Here is a 25,639-nt window from a genome sequence, read left to right on the forward strand (position 1 = left end):
AATTCAACGTCGCTTACTCCCATTCGTATAGAAGATTAATTGTTTCTTTAGAAAATAGGATCTTCTTGTGATTTTTTCCTCAATTAATATATTTATCATTACTTCATTATTTCATACTTCTCAAATCACAATATTCCGAAATCGGTACATAGTACATAGTATCATACAATTTTATCGAGAGTACTTTTTTGTTAAAGTTAAGTGTGAAGTTAAATGATGTTCAAGTTCACTCGAAATTTTGCTTAATAAATCTATTATTGAAAAAGTTATGTTCAACATTACTTGGTATGAACCGTGTAACTAGCGCCCTCTATTAGAGTCAGACATAAAAACAAATTCATTGGATGTATCAGCTTCCAAAATATATTTGTATAAAATTTCAATACAATGTTGCCAGTAGTTGCGGCAAAATCGTAAAAATTGTGTATTTTTTTCTTCAACCCCGTTATCTTGAATACGGATGGCGTTACTAAAATTTTTAACTGACCAAACCCCAAATATTTTTCAGTTTTCCATCTAACTTGAAACACCCTGTATAACTCAAATATCACGAATGCTTATTATATGAGGAAAATTCACGGCAAACTACATTTCATCGCGTTATTTCAACAAAAACGTATTTCTGTGTTGATAAATCAACTTAGCGACTTGTTCTTTTTTACACAGCTCTATAATTTATAATCTAGAGCAACCATAATACTGCATTCTGCATTGAAACTCTGTTAACAGAATCTATGTTCAAACAGAAGTAGTTGAGGGTTAACGAAAGAGCTTTGTGATTAACATTAGCAGCGCTTAAACTGAATTTGCGACTATTTAGAGCCCACAACAATATCGATTTTTTTATTTTTAGTCTCTTTATGTATAGTGTAGAATGGTATGAATATTTAGTCAACAATGTGAGCGAAAATAAATATAACAATGTAAGAGGGTTCGTACAGTGTACGAAAAATAGACCTAATATCAAATGTGTTCTCAATTTCCCTACATCAACAGATCAAGTCGTTTAAGAGACATTTTATTCTATTCCAGCTGGATTTGATGATTGAGATCATTAGTGATTGTGACATTTCGAAATCTATAATAACAATTCATTGAATGAGATCGGAAATGAATTAACAAAGTCATCAAACTGGTTGTAGAATTTTAGAAAAATTCCTCTCAACTTGATTTTAGAAATATTTTAACATCTATAAAGAAAAAAGAAAATCAAATCCTTGACGTGCTCAAGTTTCGAACATGTCCGCAAGATACAACATTACTTGAATTGTATGTAACTACATGGTATTAAATCAGGTTTCTACTAAAAACGTGAGGGATGCCACGACAGGGTCGACCCAATTAAAAGAGGTAGTGCTTCAACACAGGTAACATATTCAATACATTAACGTCCCGCTAAGTTTAAATTGAGTAAAGTATAGAACAATACAAGTCACGGAAATTATTTATAGTACATTCTATTTAAACTCTATATTGTATAATTATTTAAAAATTTTCGTTGATCCAAACAAGACAACTCATAATTTGAATTTAATATTGAGAATAATAAGCAATAAAAACTTAAAATATGTGCCAAACTCAATAAATGAAGTAACATTCTTTTTCAAAAGAAAACCATTTCACATTTATTTTAAAATTTACTCAGAACTTGAAATGATGTTATAATTCGACCGTATTAGTTTGGCTTTCGACCTTGAGAATTTTCAGATGCGCTCTGAAAAAATTCGCCTGTGATCAAGACCTTTTATTATTTTAACATTGTATAAATTTCGAAAGCGTAGAAATTTTCCTAATTATTATTTTTGTGTTGATTTCATTGGAGTGTAAAGTGTGAAATTGATATTAAGTTTTATGTATCGATAAGCGACAAGAAGCAGCACTAATAAAACCAATTATACCATTTAATAAAGTCTGATATAATATTTCCTAAAACGTACGTATCTTCTACGAGAATAAGATGTATGTCTATCGGTTTTAATTATAAACTAGCAAAATATTCTTGTAATTGTTTATTACTTAAAATCATAGTAAGGTCAATTTTTTGAAGGTTAATGCGCCAACTTTCCAATAACCCTGAATATTTACTTTGAATCGGTTGACGTGTATCGTCTGCTGTATATATAAATTAACGGACTGTCGAATTTATAGTAAGGTGAAAAATACAAAGCTGCTTCGTACACTTTTGTACTCTAGAAGGAAAAATGTTGGTACTAGACAAAAATACTGACGTTGGCAAAACCTAGCGCTTCAAACTACCAGACATCGCATAAAAATATGATACATTGAAAAATATATAATAATAAACTATACAATAATAAATAAAGAAATACTTATTTAATTTTGAGTTGAATATTTATTTGTATAATGCAAAGAGATGGAATTCATATGCTTTTTTTGATTCGCGAACATACAAACTTACAACCTAGGATGGTCGAATTATTTATAACTTCTTATAGATTGACATAAACTACATAAATGTGAAATATTGAATAAATATTCCTCAAGAAATAGAAAACTAGATTTTTGCATAGTATATCTTGTCTAAACCGTTTTATCGGTAGAATATCGATTCAATTTAAAAATTGAAAATTGGTTCAATATGAAATATCATCCTAAACTTTCTTGTCCTTTCTTGTATCAACAAGATATAATAACAACAATATATGCAACAATAATATTGTTCCATATATGACTGATTTATCTGAAATATGGAATTAATTTATGAAGAACTTTTTAAAAATGAGAACCATTGGTTTCAAATTCTATTTTAAAAAATGAAGAATATGAATTATTCTCAGTGTAATATGAGATGAAACCAATTTTACTTAGTATTGACACACAAGTAAAAATTTCATTATTTTTTTCAAATACTCTTTTTTCGTATGAGAGTGCTTAATTTCGTTAAGCCCATTCATATTTTCGTTGAAAATGCTGGAATAGCACGTTTACCAACATTCCATCTACCTCTTTTTGTCAAAAATATTAGCAATAGTCTCTCATGGATTGGCACGTTCTGTAATCACGTAATTGAAGTAATGTTATATAAAAATTTCGAAAATATATGGCCTTTTATAAATCTATTGAAAACGTTACAGCTTCAAATCATTAGAAAGATTTATTATTTTCAAAAAAACGAGAAACGATTAGACCCTTTTTATTCAATGTATAATCAAATCTATTGTTATTGAAGATCAGTTCTGAATAGAAGTATCCAAACAACAGGTGCTTAATTTTGATTTAGACTGAAACTAGGAACAATATTGTTCTAATTAATAGGTGAAACATTTTATTTTCTTATTAGTCCCATTAGCAAAGAAACTGTGCATAACATCCTGTATAAATCAGGCAACAACTTAATTAAACGTTGATTAGGGATAGGTGCAGACAGATTGAGGAGTTGTAATTAAAATCCAGCTAACTAATTGGATAGTAGCAGAGTAAAATAAATCCACAGAATTTGCATTCTGAGTAGATAATTTACTTGATGGGTTTTGTTTTAGATGAGACAAAAATATATTTTTATTTCTATGGCAATGTTGGTATAAAAGATACGAAGATTATACTTCAATTTTTCAGGGGAATATAATTCCCAGTTGCTTAGCAGCAGAGAATAGAAATCCTGATACAATGCCATCCGCTATCACCGATTTCCGATTTTATTTGAAAAACCAGTAAAATTTCATTATAGAAAATGTCGTAAATCTATATATTTTGTGAAATAACACGGAAACAAATAGGTGATGAGAAAAGTGGTCAAAACATAATTTGAAAACAGACGTTCATGGTAAATATTATCAGTGAATTGCGAAAAAGGTCTATTAAATAAGATATACCTAATTATATCGGTTGTTGGGGATCTATTTTATATTAAAAGAGACCAAAATTATCTCAAAAATTCAAATAAATTTTTTAAAGTAAAAATTTATGCTTTTTTTTAACGATCCAATAGAATGCTATTGAATTTCTATCGCTGTATTCGACGATATAACTTAAGCAACAGTACACACAAAAAACCAGAGGTTAACAGGAACAATACATTCAGCAATGAAAGCTATGGTTTTTCGATTCGATAGAATGAATAGCTCGGAAAAAATTTCAATTTAATTTGTAGATTATAGTACGTGTAGAGGACCCCTTAGTTAAATTATGGACAGAACTGTATTGGAATTTACAATATAAAAGTCTGTTCATCGTCACTCAATCCTTTGAGATATTATGGATTGAAGAAATTACGTCTAATCCCATTTTTTCATTAAAAATATTTGAAAAGATACAAAACACTTTCCTGTATATAATAATATATTCTTTCTAATCTTTCTAATTTCCACAGATGATTTTTTTTGTATTTTTCATTGATGAATATGTTATTGTGATTAACACATTCATAGAAGATAAAATTCTATTAACTGCACTTGCAAAATGTGTTTTCTTGAAAATATAAAATGTAGAACGTATTTATTCATTTTTTGAAAATCATAAACAACACATCAGAACCTTCACAGCTTCGGTGACCTTGAAAATTAAGTATATTGTACATTTTTTTATGCTGAACATATATGTTGGGTGCAGAAATCATATCTTCACACAGTTTTTTTATGTTAAAAATTGAACTAATATACTGATTTCTTTCCATGCAATATTTCTCAGAAACGGTTTATCCAATCCAGATGACATCACTATTCAAAACAATTTATAGTTATAGGTAGTAGATGAAAACTATTTTTCAATCTCCTAGAGATGAAGAAATTAAAAAAAATCAGAAAATGAGTAGTTAACTGATTATGCTCTGTTGGCACCATATTGCGTCTGCGTTATATTCTTTTGTGACAATTATTGAATAGCAGAATTGAGTAGAAAATTATGATAATGAGTCATGTGATAACCACGTGTTCTATAGAAATAAACCCGGTTGACTGTAAAGCGTTCAAAAAGTATTTAATAAAGCACACAATTATTATTCCAATTTTTGGTGTCCTTACTATGTGCATTCGCCAATATTTATATGAGACGTGCCGATATCCATATTTTTCATCCCTACATAGTTATATCTAGTAACAGATTTGGTGGATTGTGACAAATTCATTTCTATTAAATTCAATATCACACTCTCACCTGAGTGAGGTTCGAGGAAATTAATTTATTTTTCACAAAAAAAATGCTGCATTGTAATTCTGTTCATTAGCGACTCATGTCTATCATGAAGGACACAATATGAATTATGCATCTGCCAAAGTTTTGACAAATGAAAAAAACTACCACAAACGTTTAAAATTAGAAACAAAATATATTGCTCAAAATGATCAATGCATTAATAAGAAAACTGATTTAAATAACCTTGGTGTTATTAATACATATCTTTTAGATTTTGGAAAAACAAAATTTTTAAAAAATTCAACGCCATTAACAACCAACTAACCTCGTTTAAACTATAAATTTCAACTACATTCATAACGACCTAACCTATTGAAATTTGATGTTATCTATAAATTTATCAATCAATATTATATATATTATTTATATACTATTATATTATATATTATATATAACATCATTCACTAAAACATATCCTTATCTAACCTATGAAAATTCAAAGTCATTCATAATCTAACCATTTCAACATTAATGAAAATTCCTATAGTAACCAGAATCAATATTTCAATTAATCAATATTTCTATCAATGTCAATTTGAATATTGAATATTTAATTCTATGAGTTTTAAAATTTATACAAGCATTAACACTATCAAAAATCACTGAAAATCTCAATTAATTATTGTAATTAAAATTTTATTATTGTTATACATTTATACATATTTCTTATATTATATTTGACCATAATTTCAGTCCCAGCTTGAAAGCTCGGAAAATATATCAAAATTAGTCCACTTTGGTGTTTCCTTGCCACGTTCCCAATATATATATATATATATATATATATATATATATATATATATATATATATATTCGGCCAATTCCATTACGAATTTTCAACCAACCACACGGGGAACAGGTACCCCGCAGGACATCGCCATCGTGATGTTAAGCTATCTCGAAAACCACCAGAACCTTTTTTATCGTGATATTTGTATTCAGTTATCTCGAAAACCTCGAAGTAGAGAGATTGACCCCTTTTCCGATAATATTTTCCGAGTTATAAATTTTTGTATTTTTCAACTATTCGTATGCAGTTTTTAAAAGGCCATTTTTCCCTGTACAAATGCAATCTTCATTTCCTAATTTATAATTTTTGTTCGCAAACTTTCCTGAGGCTTTCCTTTATTCGTCTTGATGCTCAGAAATTACTGGGTTTTGCAATTTCTATGCCAAAAAATATATATGTGCAATGGAAGTGCATCTGATTATTATTTAACAGAATCAATTGTACATATATAATATAATTGTTGAACAAGGCTACTTAATTCTAAAACGACTATTTACATTGTTGTTGAAGTGATTAAAACCATTTTCCACTGGCAAAGCTGTGAAGAACTCTTAGCGATTTGTTTAGTATGTCTTCGATGGAATCTCTTTTCAATTAAAAGCCATTTTGACCAGAAATTAGAAAAAATTCTGTTATCAAGACGATAAATTTTATTTCCGTCTATTTATTTATCTCTTTTTTCTGCAAAATTCAGGAAAATAAGAAAAGTTCATCATTAAAGACCAATCTTATTTTAAAAGGTTGCTGCTTTTTCATAAATCACTGTAACTGTAAGTGAATGTCTAGAAGGAAAAGCTATAATTTTTCAAGCAAATCATCATTTTTTCCCAAGTCCTTAATAACATATTTATTTATTTAATAATTGATTGAAAGATCTCATAGTCCGTGCTTTGTTGGTTTGTAAAGGTTGGTTTAGAATTGCTCTCCAGAAGGGTACTTTTTCTTCATTATGTATTCTTTACAAAAGTTTAAAAGAATAGTACAGTCTTCGTCTTAATGGCATATTGATTATTAGGCTAATTGAGAGATCAACTTAATAAATATCAAAGAAGTAGCTAGTTTCAAAACAATAAAATAGCCAGTGACGAAACATTTTTTAGGGCTTATGAGGCTATCGAATGAATGCAACTAGTATTCACACCAAATGCCTAAACAGCTAACTAAATATAATTTTCAACAATGTGCACATATTTATTCATATGAAATAATCTGTAATAACACTGGAGAGGGCGGTATATTAAATTTCTAATTTCTGGCCGTAGCGTTTTTGTAGAAATAATACATGATAAATAGTGTCTTCTATGCAATAATACCAATTGGATTCCAATCGATTTAAGGTGAAATTAACTCTAGCATAAGTGTTCGATTTGCAATATATTGGATTTCAGTCATTTACTTATTAGATTATTCAAAATATGTCAATCAGCTACTCATTGGTTGGAATAAAATAAATTAGTATCAAAAATTCAATCGGTTTTGTAATTGGGTCAATGCTGAATCTAATTCAAAAACTTACGTTTTGCATCAATATCGTAGCCTAGATAGAACACACCTTTCCTCATAATGATCTCATGAAGAATGATTCCAAAAGAGTAAACATCTGCTTTTTGCGTTCCTCTGAAAGAAGTCGTACCTTCTCTCAAAAGCTCTGGAGCTGTCCATAGTTGTCCTGAGTATAAAAAATGTAAATTTATTGATGGAAATCAATAGTGATATTGCAGTTTTTGCTTTTAATAAAAATTTTCTAATTCAATATTCAATAACAATAACAAGCTACAGGAAAAATAATGAATGATAAAATTTGGACTGTCTACTGCTTTTCAACAAAGCGTACTACTGAAGCACCCAAATCAAAATGAATTGGAATAAATAATGAGAATTTATCAATTTACAAAAAGTGCACATGATATTACATAATATTCGGAAAATGTCTATGATAAAAAGTATCAAAGGATGAATTGAATTCACGGGGACTTGTACCCCGTCGAAAATTTGCAATTTCTGGAAATCTCGATTTCCCCTCCAAAGTTTTTCAAATTACCTGCAGTAAATAGGAGATAACAAAAATAAAAATGGTGAAAACAATTATTTCAAATATGAGCTCAAGCTAGTAATGTATTTGAGAAGAGCTGGTTATTACGATATGTGTATTAGTACTGCGCGTACCGAAAGCGGTAGATATATAATTAGTAGAGTTTGCTATTAATCTTAGAAGTTGCTGTGCAACTGTTTCCAATCATATTCCAAAAAACACCCTTTGAAAACAAAGGTAAGAAAATTCGGACCCAGAATCGAGAATTTCGTGAGCTGGACATTTAACAATAACTATTAAAATAGTTTTCCATTGAACCTAAAATCATTGCTATATCGTAGTGACAATTAACATTCCTGAATTTTTAATTTGATAATTCAGTGTAATTCAATGTTCACGGGAAGCTTATGCCTTGGTTAGATGAAATTTGATATTTTTAACATTCACATGGAAATATAACTTGCAGAAAAATATCTTCACTAAAATCCTTATTCTATCCTATTATAGTATTCCAGATTAATGAACAAAAGCAGGTTTGAGGTACACAGAGCAACAGAGTTTCAACCGATACATATTTATCTCTTCAACTTACCGTTGAAAATGTACTTCACGAATTTTTATATATTTTCGATTTTGTTATGACCTAAATATTTGAATTTTGCTCTTTTTCTTATGAACCAACAACAAGCTCTCTTACCTTCAAGTTTTTGCTCATCTCTGGCATTTTAGAAATTTCCATTTCCCCTATTTTAACATTTATTATATTGAGAAAATTTTATATCCAATAAATTGTAGATTTAGGTTGAGTTTTATTTTTTATAGGAGAAATTTTATTAGCAACGATGAAAAGAGGTCAGAAAAAATGGGAGAGGTAAAAATGTTACGATGTCGAGCGAGGAGAAAATTGTTATCTAAACGCAATTAGTTATATGTTATTGAATGGAAAAATTGAGGCTAAGATGGACATTGCCTTAAAAGAGGTGAAGTAATTCGATATCCTCCATATAAGACATTATAAAACAATAAGCTCAAATAGAGAATCATTATTGTATGATAATAAGTTTACTACGCCAGCATGTATATTATTTATTTTCTGCATAATTTACAGAAAGAGCAGGTATGATTTATGAAACCAATTCGCATTTTGTACCTGCTAATTATTTTTTTAACAATTTTGAGCTTGTCATGATAACGATTGTCAAAATTTTCATATTCTTTCAAGAAATCTATGAATCAAAATAAGTGCTCCAGTAATGTACGAGGATGACTATTTAAGTTTCGAGTTGGACAAATAAAAACAAATATTTATAATTGGACATAGCTTTATTGTTTTTAAAATATTCTCCATTAAGATAAATACACTTTTGCATCAGTTTGAACTAATTGGAGAAGCATTTTTCCATTCTGATTAAGATATTGTGATTTGAACGCTTCAACCGCTTCTTTGGGTGTAGAAAAGCGTTGACCTCACAATTTATTTTTGATCTTCGGAAATAAGAAGAGAGAGCCAAACAAAGATTTTATGGCGGATGACCCATCAATTCGATTTTTTGACTAATCAAATACATTTTTGTTTAAACTGATGTATGAGAGCTCGCATAGCTAAGGTGGAGAATGATTCGTCTGCGATTGGTTTCCCTGATTTTTTCGAACATTTTTAGCAAAAAAATTTTAGAAATGCCTCGTGCGCAAGCAACTTTTGTTGGATTTGGATCCATACAGTCGATTGATTGTTCGTCTGTCACGATATTTTAGTCGTGTTTTGAAGCACCGTGATGGAATTTTTTCAGCTTATCCTTGTACCAATCGACACGAGCTTTTTTTGAGCGATTGCCAAATTATGCGGTATCCAACGCGAGCAAATCTTTTTGACAACCAAATATTCATGCAATATTGAATGTATGCAGATGGAACTAATGCCCAAATATACCTCAATCTCACGGTATGTCACATGATGATCTCGCGATATCAGTTTACGCACGCAGAGCAACGATTTTGGACGACTTTCACGAAATCATCCTGTAGCGAAGTGCGACCACGATTGAATTCGGAAGCGATAAACGGTTGATCGAATTGATGCTTCACTACCAAAAATCCACGTTGAAAGCCATAGGAAGACATCGCATGAAAATGTTCATGTTTCAATTCCATTTTTTGACCAAGATGAATGTTTCAAGTATTTGTAAACAATTCAAATAGCACTCGTATGACAACATGTCGAGTATGAGTACATTCACTATTAAAAATTTATAATGGCAATGTCAATCATATCTCGAAACTTTTTTATCAATAGATAATACTCCACTAGATATTCGCTATTTCGCAAAAAAGATCATTACTTAGAAAATTGAAAAGTGAATATGAATTTTCTTATGAAAACATTATGAGTTGCATACTGTTAACCAGAATTAAAGATATATTCCATTAAATGATTAATATGATTAAATGTCAAGCCTATATGGAAGAAATAACATTGGGATTTCAAGTTATAAATTACGATGCTTTCTGAGATTATAAAATACCGTATATTGAATTGCATCTCGACTGAATTCAGTTCTCACTCGAACACTTAAATTTATAATTTTGTATTACAAAAAAGCACTATAGAAGAACTTACTAAGGAAATTCATTAATAATAACACCTAATATTCCATATGAAACTAAGTTCAAAACACCTACAAAATGACTGCCTAACACGAGAAACTTCTCCCGCATCTGATTTGATCAGAGTAGAAATTTCTAGATATTTCCTAAAATATATCCCATGAAGGTTCCATGAACAGAGGAGTTCGTACGGTGCTGAAAAAAGGAGTAATCATAATACTTAAGCCAACGGAATAACTTCGAAAAGTTTCGGTAATTAGGATAGATGCCAATAGTTTCAATAATTTTTGAAAATAATTTCTATTAAAAAAACCAATATAAATAGACACAATTCAATTCTATACTCATAAATAGTAGCTCCACTCTGCACCTGTTATATCTCATATAGTCATGATCATTAGTTCTATATATCTCAATATTAAACAATAGAACGCCTCTATCTATTCTTGATTTTTAATTTCATTTTCTATAAAATATCTTTTGAAAAATTCATTAAATATAATGTCATAACGGATATTCTAGTGAAAATACATTTTTTTTTAATTTTCAAAATACCACTTGAAAAAGTTCGATTAAATGAATGCGTAAATGACATGTTTGATTAAACCCCATTAATAGAAATGTTGGAACTATAATCGACTTACTTTGCCAATATGAGTGGGCATCCACATTGAAATTATCCTCATTTGTATAAGGTCTCAAAAATGGTGATGCAAAATCCGCAATTTTCAACACAAATCTGCTGTCAACTAAACAATTCGTGGACTTTAACGCCCCATGACATTTAATAGGACTTCGGTGCAAATAATGCATACCCCTAACCAAGTCCATTATTAGAGAGATTCTAAACGTCCAGTCTAGTTTATAGTTCTCATTTTCTAAAGTGTCCTGCAAACTGCCTCTAGAGCAATATTCAGTTAATAGACAATTCGGTATGTCCAAACACGCACCGTAAAACTTTACTAAGTTATCATGAGCCAAGTCCTTCATCACTTTGAGTTCATAAAGATTTTGATGAGTCAATTCAATCTTTTGTTCTTGAAGATATTTCACCGCTACGCGGTTTCCTTTGTAAAATCCTACGATCGCATATGTCTGTCTGTCGCCTGCTAAACTGAAGCCATCAAGATCTGCCTAGAAAAAGTGAAAAATATTACTATAAACAATTAGCTATACCCTTAACATGCAACTTTCATCAAATCTGTTATGCAATCGTTGATTTGCAAAAAATTTATTTAATTTGTTATCTAGTAAGAAATAAATATTATTAATGCATATTAAATTCAGTTTTTTATCACTCCCTTGTACCATATGTCCTTTAATTGCTCCATAAAATTGAATGGACGTATTTTATAGTCCAGTCATTGAATCCAAAAACTATGATAATATATGTATATAGATTCCAAACGAGATACATATATAATTAAAAGGAAACGTCCCATCGAGTGAGCAGAAAAAAAAATTATGCAAAAAAAATTAGATTTATTAACGTAACATTATTTTTATGCTAAAATCAGCTCAGATAAATCATGTAATTATCTACAAAAAATTTCTTCGCACTTCTTCTAAGATTTTGATGAGAAAGCTATATTGAAATTTAAATGGTTACTTGGAAGACCATTTGATCGAATCAATTGAAGAAATTGTTTCATTATGAGAAATATTATCCACATAATTTTATACTTTTATTGTTATCAGGACAATCGTCTTACTGAAACAAAATCCTGTCAAGGTTAACAGGAATGATAGGAATGTAAAAATGTTAGGGATGCTGGAGCTCTACATATTTGTTCCAGTTAATCTAAACTTCCCGTCCAAACTTAGATGTTTTAAGGATATTGAGTCCGTACAAGAATGCTCAGGTTTCAACTTTCCAGAGAAGAATATTTCAAGGTGGACGGATCCCATTTACAATGTATGTGGAACGGGAACAACGTAATTTTCGAATACTCATTCTAATTTCACCAATTTCCTTTTTGTTAGGTACTAATCTCGATAAATATTTTTTATATTTTAAAAAAAATTTTTCGTTTCAAAATATTCCAAACAGCTATTTTATAACTCTTGTTTTGACTCTGATCGATTTGGATTTTAATAATTAGGGATTCTCACTCTGAGTCAGAATCCGGCGGAACACTTCTAATTTAAATTTGTGACGTTCTATTTAAATTTGCTTTAGTAGAATGAAAAGTTTGTGTTCACATTGAAATTATTTCGAAATCATTGCGTACTTTGGATTCCTAGCAATTTTTGCAAACTATAATTTGGTGAATGCAACGAGGCGGGCTCACCAAAATTTGAACTTCCTCTGGAAAGCGAAATTATATTAGGAAATTAGAAAATAATGTCGTTTTTGTGCATGTTTCCTCCATGTATTCTTGTAACTTTCAAACAAATAAATATTAGATTTATTTACAATTTGAGTTGGAGTAGTTAGCCAAATATCAGAAGAGCATAGGGTGGTAACCTCAACAATTGCGACTAATAACATTTACGATGGTCATTCAAATGCATCAGAAGCTTGTAAATGCTCATTTTGATTTCACTGGCTCCTAACGATCAGAAAGACCAACAACATTAGAGAACATTTGCAATACATTAAAAGAATGATAGAAGCAGAGGTTTGAGACCCCCCATAAACCGTCCGAGAGCAAAGCCAGCCAGCCGATCCATCACATGACACGTTTTGTTTTAGCGGCACTGTCCAGAACCGTTTTTTTATCACTCAATCGTATTCATATCAATGGATATGAATACGTCCTATGGGATCATTGGAAACGCAAACGGTGATTTCCTCCAAATTAATCACCACGAAGTACTACACGGCCGAGTTTATATCCTAAAAAGGCGTTCTTGTGTGTCAAGTGGAGTCCGTCCCCTTTTCAATATTTTTTCTTAATGGTTTTTATTAGATCACCTTATAAAAGCACACTCAATAATTTATTTTATATACACATTTTCCCTCGATTCTTGTTCCTGATACACCCAAGTATTGATTCTTGGAATTATATATTCACATCTCAAAACTTTTGTTTCAAAGTTAAATGGAATAACTTCATTTATCTTTATAATTATCCTTGATTATAAAACGTCATTTCTCTGTTTCTTATTATCAAGCCATTGCAATAAGTTAAATACGTACTGAGAAAGTAATTTTGAAAGGAATTTAGAAATATGACTTTTGATTTCAGTACATTCTACCGGAATGAGAAGCTCTAACGTATTTTCAAATGAGCCAACATCAAAAATCTGATTTTATTCTACTGTTACTTCTAGATTTATTTTGAAACATGTTACCGCGCTTTTAAAGGTATTATTAAAAATATCGGAGTGGAGAATTTAGAAGCTCATCTTATAGTTTATACAATGAGCCGCTTTAGCAAAAAATAACTAGTACTATAGAAATGGAATATGAGGAATTCGTATCATTATGGCTCTAGAGAAGCAAGAGCAAAATTAAGATGAAAATGTTTCTGATCTTCTAATCAAAGAGCTATAAAGAAAAAAAAGAGAGACGTAATTGAGTATTACAACAGAGTATTTGATTGTATTTGTTTATGTATATTAAGGATGGAAAACATTGCGATTTTGTTTTTCAGTAACTAAAATATCTAATTAATTCTATTTCTGTTATAATGAAGAGTATATTGGGAAAAAGTCAAATTTGTATTATGAGGACAACTATTGAGTCAATACTGTTATAAAATCACAGACTCCAAAGTCTCTCCGTAGCATTCAAAATGTTCGAATTTTTGTAAGTAAATTATTGATGTCGAACTGCTTGGAATAATCTTAGCATATATGAATCGGAAGAAGAATGCTAATGGAGAAAAATAAAGAGTGTGTCCTTTTAGAATGTTATCGGTTTGCTTGTTTAACTAAAAGTGATTTTAAATAGAAAGATAAATTTAAGCGATTTAAAAAAAAAATTTTCGTTGTATACAAGGTATAAAATAGATGCTCTAACTTACCTTTAGAGAAGTCGACGAGTAGATGCTAGCCCGCGATTTACTTGGAGTAAATACTATGTCACTATGCTTAACTTTCCAAGCTTTAGCTTCAATTTCACGTCTTAATTTGATTTGTCTGGAACAAAATTCAAAGTATATAATTTTTTCAAACATATGATAATGATCCAAAAGTAAAAGATTCGTCCAAAGTCTTATGCAAAGCGAATTGGTACTGAATCATTTTGTCAATTGTAGAATATTCTAGTTTAAATCATAGAAATGTGATCATATTCATCGTTATTAATAATATGAAAACAGTCTTTTTAGCCGATTTTTCTTACTGTGAGTTTTCCATGACTGAGCAAAGTGAGGGATTTGATTTATAAGCTTAATTTCTTTTTTAGCAAAAAATCATTCGAGTGTTTTCAACTGAAAGTAGCGTCCGTACTATATTTGCATAACTTAGAGTACTGCTTGTATTGTTCTCTCAAAACGCATTTCAGTTGAACTAAAAAAGATTCAGAGACAATATTTCTATGATTTTGAAACATTTGCAACTTTGGCAACATTTGAATTAATTATAGCAGTTTTTTACAAAAGATTCATCGCTTTTCGATATATTGAATTCAATTATGTACGGGTCAATTCCATTTTTTTTTCTTCAAATGCAAGCAAAATGAATTGCAATTAAATGACAAAATATTGTGGTTGAAGTTATGTTTATTGACGTAAGTTGCATCAGATAGTGATGGTCGGAAACAGTAATTTTTACCAGTGCCAAAAATAAATATAGCAATCTTTGTATGAGAAGATATCGAAAGCTTGGAGCTAGAATGTGTTAATCTGTCATTTGAAACTCTTATATACATTCTATTTTCTTTTCTCCAAAAATTCTTCACCTATTCTACTTTGCTTTTCCTGTTGTGGCTCCAGACTGCTACAATTCAACCTATATCTTATTATCTTACCAATTTATTTTGTCGAAAATTGCTTCATTTTTCAATAATTAGTTCAATGCATTTGTACAGTGAAAATAGTATAACTTTTCAATGAAATGAAAAGCAAACAAATCCATTGACTGATAAATAAAAATGTGATACTAACCTATAAAAAATTAGTGCAACTACCAATAACCCCAATATGATTACCACAACTAACGTTACTACCAATATTTTGACAACATCGAATGCTTAAAAATCAAAATAATTAGTCAAAGACAAAAATTTACACCATTATTTCACTCACTAGGACATTTTGATAAATCAAATCCACATTTTGGGGTATCAAATATTTGCTTAAAAGTCTCATCCACAGTCCAAGTTGTTATTAATTTATATGATGTGTTATATAGTCCTACAATTTCATAGCCTCCAGAGGAATTCATATGAACCAGAGCAACCTCACGTGTTCTGACACCATTACAATTCATTTGAAACATTTTTCCATTTCTTCCTAGAACAGAAAAACATTAAAACGTTGAAAAAAACTATATATTATCCATATCATAACTCATTTAATGAGATTATAGATTGATAGCTTTATGGTTTTTAACTCATTTATAGCGTTTGTAGTACATAAACTAATTTATATATAACAAATCATATTCATAATTTAATGTGTAAACAATATATCCAATTTTTCTTAAAACGCTTCACTCCACTTTTTAATTATTCGATATATCATCGACCGTGCTCAATCATCCTGACATTGGCAATTACTATAGCTACAGCTGATCTGTCTTCTGTCATACAAAATAGATGCTCCGTACTGTGTATAGCGGTCCATTCTTATATGTTACCGAGCTATGATTGTTCGATCTCTCAGCTTCTCTCCATCCTTCCATATCATCCATCAATATCGATTGTAGCAGACGGTATTTTACATCTGTATATTTTTACATGTTTTCTCCATTAAATAGTAAATATTTCGGCGTTTCCATGTCTCGAATTCTTCTATTTTTTTTTCAAAACTAGCACGACCTATTTCTATATAAAATCCAATTTTGAGATACGGATTTTTCCTGATTATTCTTCCAAGAAATTTGAACTATTATTCGCTACAATAGATATTGATACGACATTAAGTGCAAATGCAAAAGTTACCACACGTAAGACTACTAAGATCTAGCACTAGAAATAAACTAGATGTCAAGTTTTGTCAAGGCACGAAGAACTGTATGTTTTCGATTCATTAGGTCGTGAATATTGAATACTCAATATACTAAATATAACTAGAGACTACTATTCACTTCATAACTCATTTATTAAATAGATTATACAAACCTTACCTAAAAATGATTTTCCCATCATTTTATCCAGCATTTTGCATCCTACAATATTGACGTTTGGATCAGTGGAAATGAGGGGGAAATTATCAGTATAATTAGAGAGAGCTTGAAAATACATCATCATTCCATCGTAAATACCGTCAAGCCAAATTCTTCCTCTTCCCGTTTTTTTCACTAATTCAAAATCAGTTTCTGCTAGAGGCAAAAAACTATAGACGGATTGGTAACCTATACGAGCGAATTCATTATTTTCCTCAGTATCTCCTTCTTTATACCATGGTTTTGATGGTTCATCAGCACTAGAAATGAAGCGTTATAGCTGTTTAAAGAATAGAGAATAGAATAAAGAATATACCGAGAAATTTGAATTTACTCACTTATTATATAGTTCTATATTGAAGAAAGTATATTCTCCTCTACTCATCATATTTAATTTGGCTGCTGCTATTATCATATCTCTGACATTATTATGAGATCCACAAGTTATTATAACTGAAAAAATCATTAAAACAAATTAGTTCAGCATAAATATGAACTTTGAAAAAATCATACTACATATCAAAAATCAAAAAAGTGAAAATTGATCCATACAAAGTATATCTGAAAACTCATTTCGGGATAAGCAGTGTTTGAGCAATCAGAAATACAGTGTTGAATTTTCGATTTCTCCTTTCTAAGTCGTCACATAAATGTCGACATTTCAATTATTCTATATTTTATCACAATAACAATAAGATGTGAAGCAGTCATGTTGAAAAATTCACCCGCGACTGAATTCTACTTACGACTTTTTTTTCCATATCATCCACACTACGTTTTACGTTAGAGCAGGTTTGGAATATTTAAAGAAATATAAAAGTTCATTCTCAAAGGGGTTAAACACCCATTTGTAAGCTCCTATTGAATTATGTATTTGAATAGACATTCGAAGGAAATATGAATTAAAATGTATCTTCATCAAATCAAAATAATTTTTTATTGTCCTCATGAAAAATGGAATGATTCACATGCCTTATATAACGTATTAATAGATTACGTACAACGTATACGTCAAAATATAACTAGCTCAAACATACAAATTAAGAGTGTAAAACCTTTTTGAAGTTGAATAATAATTATATACTCACTTCCATAATCTACTCCCACTTTGTTTGTTAAGAATTCTGTATAATTCTGTCCTAAATTGTCAAGATCTCCATCTACGTAATCTGCTTTGCTACTTTTCAATTCATTCATTAAATTAGTCATGCAAAGATAACAAGCCTTTGATCCACTCACTTCCTGCTGGTCATTTTTTTGGTACATGAAAACTAATTTTGTCCACTTATATCTAAAATTCAAATGTACTCACGATTTTTAAAACATAAAACAAGTTAGTTTGAACAAGCAAAAATATTATATTCCGCAAATAAGCAACTAAGTCAGGAAAAATATATATAAGTTATGGATTTATTTATAACTGAGGTAATACCAACAAATTTGAGTGAAGGCACCCATTTTCATCCATCAAAGGCATACTAGGAAATTCGTGACTAGTACGTTAATTCTTGAAAATGCAAACAAGGTTAGTGATGTCTTGACTATTTATATTAAGAAGAGACCTCTAATGACTTCTAGAGACTTAGGAAGCAAACATTAAAAAGAGAATTAAAGTCCCATAAAATGATGCATCAGTCGACACTTTATATACTATTATGAGGGTAACGTCTACCCCCACTAGGCGATTAGTATACTATGACAAAAATATTCATTCAAAATGAAAATTTCCCATTTTTTTTTATTGGAAGAAAGATATTTAGGATGAAAATATTTAAATTGTGTCCCACTTTTTTCAAAAAGGGTGATCTAAGCAAACGCTTGTTAATTTTCCAAAAGTAAGTCGTCGTAGATGATTTGAATTGGAAATTGAACAAACTGACAAGCAACATTTGAATTTTATGAGAAATGAAACGCAATTTTTGATCATGACATTATAAACATGAAAAATAACTCGAAGCATGGAAACATTCCATTTTCTATAGATATTTATATTTTGCATCGCGTTTTTTATTAATATGTCATTTACCTATCATGTATAAGGTGATAAAATTCTGTGAACGCTCGGAAATCAGCTTTCCCTGGATTAATTAAAAAATAAACTTCGTCACCAAATTCTGTTTTTTTGTCTGTGAAATCAAAACTCAATCCTGTAGGTGTTAATGTAGGAATTTTTATATATTGTGCCATCCGTGCAACAGTTGCTAAAAAATATGAATGTAATAAATAAAAATGTCAGCAGTGGTATCCAAATAATACAATATTTATATGGATTGTATGCTTTAAATAACGTAACCGTCATAAACTCAACTAATTTAACGAAATGAATCCTTTGAAATCGAAGCTTTGATCAGTTTGTGTAAGATGATAACTTCGCGATTTGAAAATATTCATTAATCGCAAACGCATTCTTACTATTCAAAGAAGGGGAAATTGATGAGTGGAAACCAATCTAATCAAAGGAATGGAATTGAGACTTCATATTTTCTTTATAATATTATACTTCTTCAGAGGAATTGTGAGATGTCGATACTTCTTTGGGAACCCACAACAAATCTTGCAATTTTTTACCAGACGAATTCAAATTTTTCTTCAAAAGTTGACAGCCATTTTTTATAAACTCTATTGATTTCTTATATTCTAATGTTCCATCTGTGTCAAACTCTTAAACTCCCTCCCAAAAATGACCACTGCAGAGCGCTCTCTAAATCAGAATAACCTGGCACAGCTGTGTACGTTATAAAATTAGCGGCACTCTTTGAATACGAGTCGCGCAAACCAGCATCGTGTGCGCCTGTCAAGTAGTTTTCATACTCTTACAGTGGAAAAAACTATGGTGAATGCAAACAGTTTGAGATTATATTTTAGTATGGAGTTAAAAAAGTGATAAGGCTACGTCCAGTAAAATTCTGATCCAACAGTCACCATTTCCAGAAATTAACAATTAGGCGGGCTATTTTTTGTTGTCTTTTCAAATAATACGCACATTCCAACCTATATAATAATTTCTCTAAATCAGATTCAGTCCAAATTTTTACTCATTTACGTTTTTCAATATTTCATGTTTTGTTAAAGTTTATGTGGGGCTAGAATCCCGAATTACTAGGTTTGTATTCAAAGTTTCCAACCTAACAAAGTAACAAGATATTTTTTTTTTGTAATCATTTTTACTTTTCAACATAGTATACTTTCAAGTCTCTACACTTGCAATAGTCTAACCTGTTCAAACTTCCAAATAATAGTTGCAGTCTTTCTGCTCGTTTACGATAACATTCTCGTCTGATGGAATTTTCCTCTTGCAACTAAAATTTTGAAATTAGACAACTGGAATACATTGTTGAAGGCAAGATCTCGTGAATACACCACCAATAGACAACCAATTCGAAGTGCAATTCTTGAATTTCAGCTATAGCGATCACCCAAGGGTAAGAAGTAGCGATGTCTTGATGGAATATACTATTTTTTTCTCAAATTCGGTCTCTTCTTTGTAATTCCTCCCTTTAACTATTAAGCAATGATGCTTGTTACTTTCTTATTACTGTTTCATCTTTTTAAAGATAGTCAATGAACACAATCCCACGACCATCCTAAAGAGTCATCACCTCGATATTCTATTTTTTCCATTTTCAGAAAAATCTTGACTTAAACGATTGTCAAACAAAAACTAAGCGTTCAAAATTAATGGAGCTTTAGTGAGAATATCTTTCCTAACTTATATTGACAAGTGCTGACATCTACAGGTTTAGGGCGGAAACTTTTCGTATGACAGTGCTTCGCCGGGCTGTTCCGTTTCGATGGGAACTATACTTAAGAGGTTGTAATTCATGTCGAATTTTTAATTCGAAAGTTTTAATCTTTCAATATTATATATAAAACTTCTAATGTATCCTTTATGAGAATATTTCCCAACACAATATATAAATTTTTAACTTCTGTTCAATCAATTTTTATTTTATGGAATACAGTTTCATTAATCGATAAAAAGTTATATGTTGATGGGTATATTTGGTGAACAAAAATGAAATGATGTGATAAACAACAATTTCAAATATTTATTACACTTACCTACTGAATAATCACATGTTGGACCAATGATGAGATGGAAACATTTTTGTTGTTGTAAAGCTTGCACAATTACTCCTGAAGCTTTACCTTGGTTACATCCATCATCGTGTGGATAATAATGAACGTTGAATTCATTTGGCAAGATGCCAAGATTCTTAACATCCTTTTCCACTTGATGTAGGATGTTTATTGCCTGTAAATAGAATTGGATGAACAGAACTATTTGTCTGAGAGAAGATGGATGGAAAGAAAAGTATTTTCTCTAAAATTATAGTCCATAGCATTTGTAACATGTCTATTACTTCAATTGGCCAAGAAAAATTGAAAGAGAAACATTAATCAAACCATGACGGGTGCTTTTATTAATAATTACTAATTTAATATAACCGATATATTTCTCATAAAAGTTCAAAAGCCATTGAAGTAACATATCCGATAATACTTCTTCATATGCAGAGTGATTCAATAAATTGTCGATACAAAATTTTCTACATAACAATATTTTTTCCATTTCTGGCAGTTGTAACTATGTACATCGTTATATAAGTAAAACTATTGAATATTGCAAGATAATTTTGAGAAAAGTGATTGTGAGTAACTCATATTTTGCACATGAGCAACACCCGTTTGCAGTTCAATCTGCATGCCACTGCTTTTTTTTCTGAGGTCTCATAGCAATACCGTTATCCCTGATGGTTCTCTACTGAAGATTTAACTGCTAACATTGTTCACTGAAATTTATGCTGGAGTGATTTCTGAATTCTGTCTCGACTTTTCTTCATCCCTAAAAATCTTCAAATGAATTTGTTACTGTGGTTCGTAGCATAAGAACGTTATTGTTTGCAAGCATTGAAAAAAAGTGAAGGTTCAATCGTCCTCTTTATACTTGAGCCCGTGTAATCAAATATCTTTAAATAATTTTTGCTCCTTTTGTTAGTAAGAAGAATAATATGAATAGAAACGAGTACAGGAATTTCGGATAAGAATTTGTATAGTTTCATTCAAAGAATCTTTTCTGAAAGTAACTAGTTCTGATAATATAAGAAACTGTTTTTGCTCGCAAGGTTTGAACATGATGAATCATACTGATTGTTATGTTTCTTGTCCTCGAGATGAAGCATTTAATCGCACCATGGAGAAATATATAGAAAATAATAATGATTCAAATATGGATGATATAACTATTAAACTAGTATATCAATTGGTCATTATCACAAAAAATACAAGGATTGATATTTATTTTTGTTGACAATTATAATAATAATTAAAATGTAATATCAAAAACTCGTCGTGGAAACTGCGGTAGCAATCATTCAGGAAGATATTAAATTAAAAAAAAAAATTGAATGAAATCATTTCACATTTTGTTAAATTTGAGTTAAAAATCTTCAAAAATAAACTTATTGTGGGAACAACTTGATGTCAAAAATCACTTCAATTAACACTACCTTACACATGACGTGGTAACTAAATAGAAATGGGGAATATTAACGAAATGAATATGAATATAATTCTGGTCAGAACTATTTTTATCATAAAGCTGACGATTCTAGTTACAAAAAACTCTTTTTTGCAAACTTTGATCTTGCATAATTTTTTTGGACATGTGGGATTAGTAAATACTATAACAATTTCATTGTTGTGGTATTTGTTGATGTAGTAATTAAGCTTAATTAAGAAAAAATACTAGGACTCACTCATTAATGAAATTTTATGATGACATTCCTTTTCAAGGTAAAAGGTATGAAAAAATTATACACGTCTTACAATGATGTCGAAAATCCTAGCAACATTGTAAAGAGATTTGGTACAAATATATTTTACAAACTGATATATCGTTTAATTTTTTTTATATTTACCTATCATAGACGGCTCGTTTAAAATTTTAAACATAATTTCGTTCAAACTTTGGAAATACTTCCGTATCCATCCGGTTTGGAATTATAATAAACCACGCTAATTTGGCGTTTGCGATACCGCAGAATCCATTTATCGCGGTTCTAGATGCCAGAAATTACTACCTACTTCTTGTTTCACGAATAATGGGATTTATGAATTACACGAAATTTGTTTCTGAAGTTATCGGCCTATTAAAATAGCCTAACCTAAGTTAAATCTAATGTAATCAAAAACTAGAACCATTCCTCAGTTGGCTTAACAACATCAAGAAACAGTTCCCCAACAACAATTATTCTTGACATTTTTTACTTCATGTCTTCTCCCTCTCACCCAAAATAAAACCTTTCTCTTAATTTTCAAATCCAGTTCATAAAACCGAACCGCAAATCACGGAATGCAATTACTGGTACTAATTTTAAGGCCTCGACAAATGAATTCTCTGCGACCACAAAAAATGCTAAACTAATGCTTTAATATTATCCTAGGCTGAACAAGTAGAGTCCAAAGTTATCACTTTGATTGTTGAACAAAAAAGTACTATTGGTAAAACTCGAAAATGTGTATCATTTTCAGAATCCTCAGTGAGCTTGTGTGAAGTAGGTTTTTTAAGAATAATTACCCATTTATTGAGAACCAAACAACACATTATTCTTATGCTAAATTCGTTTCAATGAAGAATCAACAAAAGAAAATCAAATTGAATTTTTCTAAAATCTTAAAATATTGAATCGGATTTAATAAATATAATTTCTGATAGAAATATAATCCTATAGTTTAGCTACTATTTTAGTTAGTACATTTCGTGACTTTTTTTATCAAAAAATAATTATAGTTACCAGATTTATTTTAATAGCTTGTTATAAGATAAATAGTTAAAAATCGATGTTAATTTTGTCGAATCAATATGTATAGTAGACGTGTAAACAAAATTTTATTGTCTGAAAATATTTAGATACAGAAAACATGTTCATATTATGATTCTATAAATCAAAACATGTATATTTACATAATTTTATTCATAAAAACTAAAACATCTATATTTTCTAAATTTAATATTCAATTGATAAATTGCGAATATACTTCAGCAAGTTGTAACAAAATATTATTTTTGAATATTTAACAAATGATAATGTAAGGACACTAAACCGTATAAAGGTAATGTAAATAGTTGTCCAGTGCAGTTAGGTTTATAGCTTGGAACCTATTTATAATTAATGTATTTGATTGATTCTTATTTTATTCAAAGTTTCGTACACGTGGAAATTTAAACTTCCGCTAATTTTTTGTTCAAGGATACCAAGACAATAACGCTAGCTTTAGGTTACTGTATACTTTTTAAACTATACTCTTTTTATTTTAGAGAATAATTTAACATTTCCATTAGAAAGGGAACGTAAACAGTCTTGAAAATATGTTATTGCAGGTACAGGTAGAGAAAAAATGAGCAACAGCGCTTCTACAGCATATCAAACTAAGCTTAAATCAATTTGCTGAGATCAGATTCTTTGTTTCTATTTTCCCTTTTTCTATTATTCGAGTTTGTATTTTATTTCGCATTTTAATTCAAATATTTCGGCAGTAACATCACTATAATTTGTATTAAGCGTTGCAGTTTTAAATCTAGTTACAGATTAGTTTCTAGAAATCTTATTCTAACAACTTATTCTAAGAATTTCTGACAGTACCTATGGCCAGGAACTAACCCACAATCATCACATTTGGTTTCTCTACGGTTTTTTGAATATTTGGTTAGACAAAACTACCGTGGCATCCAAATTCAAATTATCATTTCAAAATAAGTGAACCAACGTACGGATATAGTACAAAATAATTATCAAGGAAAACAGTGAGGGATTATGTCGCTGGACATTAGTCCCAAACATACTCTATACAACACAATAAACAACCAGCTTGCTTGTTTATAGTAATTTACAGGTGTTCCGGTTTTTGATACAAAAAATTCGGGAATGAGTAGATGACATGAAAATATTGCTGTGACATGGAAAACATTTTCTCATACGACTCCTCATTTCTGAGAGTTATAGGCCTTTAAAGTTGCAAAATCAGAACTTATATTTTAGTATGTTTTTTAAATTATACATTCAAACATTATGATATTTATTGATTGATTACGTATGTCCATGTAGTATGTTTGACGGAACAAATAGTTCATACACTACTATCTGAAGGTCACCAACAATCCATAACTTTTACAGGGACAACCGATATAATCTAAAGATAGTAAAAATAAATTTTTCAATCGATTTTTAACAAAAAATACTCTTTGTTTAACTCGATTAAATTTTTGGTTTAGGTGATATGCAAATTTTTTTTAGATTTTTTTAGATCATTGTACATGCCAAGAAAACCGTTCGCCATAAACTTGACATTCTGAAGAAATTATCATAGTTGTAATTATTTATTGAAAATACTTACAGGAGATATTAGAACACAGTCAAACATTTCTAATAGGATTGCATACTATCAAAAATCGTGTTACTTACATGAGGAAAAAATTGAGATATAGAAAAATTTAGTTGGTTAACCTACAACTTATCAAATAAAAACAAAAGAAAACACTTTAATAAATGTTCGAAGTGGGCACCTTGCACTTCTACACACTTCTGGAGTCTACATAAATTAGGTAACTAGTCTTAATTATTTTTTCTAAAATGATATTTTAGGAAGTGTCCTACCAAAAAAGGTGGCGAAGGTCGACAACGAACTATACGAACCCCAGCTTTAGTTGATCCCTCAACCCATCGCACGGAAAATGTCACTACAATTTAACGTATCAACGACAACTATTTATAGGATTCTCCAGG

The 25,639-nt window shown here is 30.0% G+C and overlaps 1 protein-coding gene across 1 annotated transcript in view; it reads right to left on the reverse strand.

Moving 5' to 3' along the window:
* Positions 1 to 25,639, reverse strand: part of LOC130893783 (atrial natriuretic peptide receptor 2-like) — a 110,878-nt gene that overhangs the window by 69,962 nt on the left and 15,277 nt on the right. The window contains exons 2-11 of the mRNA XM_057800158.1: positions 20,916 to 21,108; positions 18,880 to 19,054; positions 17,942 to 18,144; positions 17,192 to 17,306; positions 16,815 to 17,113; positions 15,773 to 15,979; positions 15,632 to 15,716; positions 14,549 to 14,663; positions 11,222 to 11,711; positions 7,458 to 7,610 (exon numbers count right to left, since the gene is read on the reverse strand). Of these exons, the coding sequence (XP_057656141.1) occupies positions 7,458 to 7,610; positions 11,222 to 11,711; positions 14,549 to 14,663; positions 15,632 to 15,716; positions 15,773 to 15,979; positions 16,815 to 17,113; positions 17,192 to 17,306; positions 17,942 to 18,144; positions 18,880 to 19,054; positions 20,916 to 21,108 (2,035 nt within the window). The remainder of the gene's footprint in view (positions 1 to 7,457; positions 7,611 to 11,221; positions 11,712 to 14,548; positions 14,664 to 15,631; positions 15,717 to 15,772; positions 15,980 to 16,814; positions 17,114 to 17,191; positions 17,307 to 17,941; positions 18,145 to 18,879; positions 19,055 to 20,915; positions 21,109 to 25,639) is intronic.

Source organism: Diorhabda carinulata, chromosome 1, assembly GCF_026250575.1.
Source record: "Diorhabda carinulata isolate Delta chromosome 1, icDioCari1.1, whole genome shotgun sequence".
Classification (NCBI taxonomy): Eukaryota; Metazoa; Arthropoda; class Insecta; order Coleoptera; family Chrysomelidae; genus Diorhabda; species Diorhabda carinulata.